At 34.0% G+C, this 2,212-nt stretch overlaps 1 protein-coding gene across 1 annotated transcript; it reads right to left on the bottom strand.

Moving 5' to 3' along the window:
- Positions 1-1,466: 1,466 nt before the first annotated feature.
- Tsp_05879a (conserved hypothetical protein) lies at positions 1,467-2,165 on the bottom strand (the record flags this gene model as incomplete). The annotated part of the gene is made up of 3 exons (XM_003380111.1): positions 1,467-1,492; positions 1,635-1,721; positions 2,035-2,165. Coding segments are annotated over 3 exons (244 nt in total), but the record flags the coding sequence as incomplete, so codon positions are not given.
- Positions 2,166-2,212: the final 47 nt, after the last annotated feature.

Below are 2,212 nucleotides of genomic sequence, written 5' to 3'. Positions count from 1 at the left end.
AATGCATTCCATGGGTCAGAGGTTTACAAGTTAAGGAAAGTAAAGATTCAGAGAAAATATGGAGAATAAATTGAAAAAAAAATAAAATGGTACATTTAGAAGAAAAAAAGTGAAATAAAAAAGAATCAAAGGAAATAATGGGAAAAATTAAAAAATCAATAAAATATAAAAGTTTGAATGAATGAGAAAAACTTTAAAAAATAAAAAGAACTTGGTTCGGAAAATGTTCAAAATCAAACTATGCAAGAGAAGAAAAATAAAGATTACAAAATAAACAAAAATCAAAGTTATTTCGACACAGGAAAGCAATTGCATACGTAAATTTTGCTGCGTGAAAGACCAAGTACTGCATTAACTCAAAACTCAGCCATGTAGGTTTGTCGCTAACTTAATTAAAACTATGGGATAACTTCACCCTTTCGAAGTATCCCTAGCCCAGACCTACAGAATTGGGACCCACGGGGAACCACATATACCTTTTGTCTTTTCTTGTTCTGCTTCGTGCCGTCCGCGATCCGCTTCGTGTCTTCTGTGATCCGTTTCGTGTCGTCCGCGATCTGCTTCCTCTACGAATCGCCCGTGCTTTCGCTTTTTCTTTTCTTCATTGTTCATATCTATAAGAATATTAAATGTTAAGTCAAAAATTCTGTCCCTTTATCACACAACAAAATTGAAAAATTGAACAATGAATTTTCAAATAGAAGAAGTAACTGATTTTCAATTAAAAATAGCGTTAACGAAATGATTATAACGAGAGTTTCGAAAAAAAATTAACAGAACGAGAAATATGGAATACTTTCAACAATTATAGATGGAAGGTCGTAAATAAGCTCAGAGAACGTTTCACGACGCTACCGCTTGCCACGTAAGTCAAACGAACGAGTGCACTCTAACTGACGATAAGGCACCTTTATGGCGATCTTTATTTGCATAGCGCAGCGTTAGAAACCGGTTTTTGTGTATTGAAAATTATTCTCGATGGTGAATTCTAATCTAACATTGACGCAAAGCAAACAATAAAATTTCATGTACAGAAAACCGCAACTCTAGCAACTGCACATCACTAAATGACAATTATTTCAAATGAGTTGAAAAAAATTGAGATGCGCTGCCAAATTCAACCAATGAAAACTATTTGAAAATTCAAAACTGACCTTGACGTTTACAATTCAGTCAAAATATAAACTATCTGGCAGAAAACGCCATAATAAAAATACTGATTTAGTCAAAACACGCCTACGCACGTTTGGATTTGTGATTTCAAAATTCAAAAATGCCCTACATAAATAAAAGTTGCTTTCTTATACAAAAAGACGCATTGAATTGAATAATTTCAAAGTGACAGCTTGTTTAGCTAATGAAAAAATGATTTTCGATGGAAGCTGGTGTGCTTAATGGACAGTGGCAAGGTTCGCAGCATTAAAAGTGGTTTAAGGGCGATAGAAATACTTCCTGAAGATGAACTCTTACCTAGTCGCAACATAACATAAGTCTAAAGATGGAATTTCGCAGTAAAAAATATCTTATTTACCTATTGCATGTAACAAGCTTAAGTAACTCAATTTAACATAGGAATAACTTCGCCCTTTCGAATTCTGTCTTACAGAATCAAGACAACAAGAAATCGCACATACTTTTTCTCTTTGATTGTTCTGCTTCGTGCCGTTCGCGTTTCATTTCGTGTCGACGGCGTTTGCACTTTTTCTCTTCATCGTTCATATCTGCAAAAAATATTAAATATAAAATCAAAAATGATCTCGCTACATCACGTAGTAAAAGTAACAACTGATTGAAAATTGAATTTTCAAATCTATTAATTAACTGGTTTTTAATTAAGCGTTAACGTTTAGAAAATAAGTACAAAATATTTTGAAGAAAAGTAACACAAATAGAAAAAAGGAGAAATTACTTTTCAGCAATTGAAAATAGACTTCAACAACTATTCAGCGTCATGTACTCAGAGAGCATTTTACAACGCGACCACTTGCCACGTAAGTCAAACGAACGAGTGCGCCCTTACTGACGATAAGCCACCTTTTATGGCGATCGCTATTTGCATAGCGCAGCGCTGAAAACCGGTTTTTGTGCATTGGATCTTCTTACTGAAGTTAAATTCTAACCTACGCCGTAATATAATGTGAACAGGAGAAATGCACTGTTCAATTCTACCAATAAGGACTATTTGAAAAATTTCAAAAATGACCTTAACGTT

The sequence above is a fragment of the Trichinella spiralis genome, assembly GCF_000181795.1.
Source record: "Trichinella spiralis strain ISS 195 chromosome Unknown Scfld2, whole genome shotgun sequence".
NCBI lineage: Eukaryota > Metazoa > Nematoda > Enoplea > Trichinellida > Trichinellidae > Trichinella > Trichinella spiralis.
This window is presented reverse-complemented; position numbering and strand designations above follow the sequence as displayed.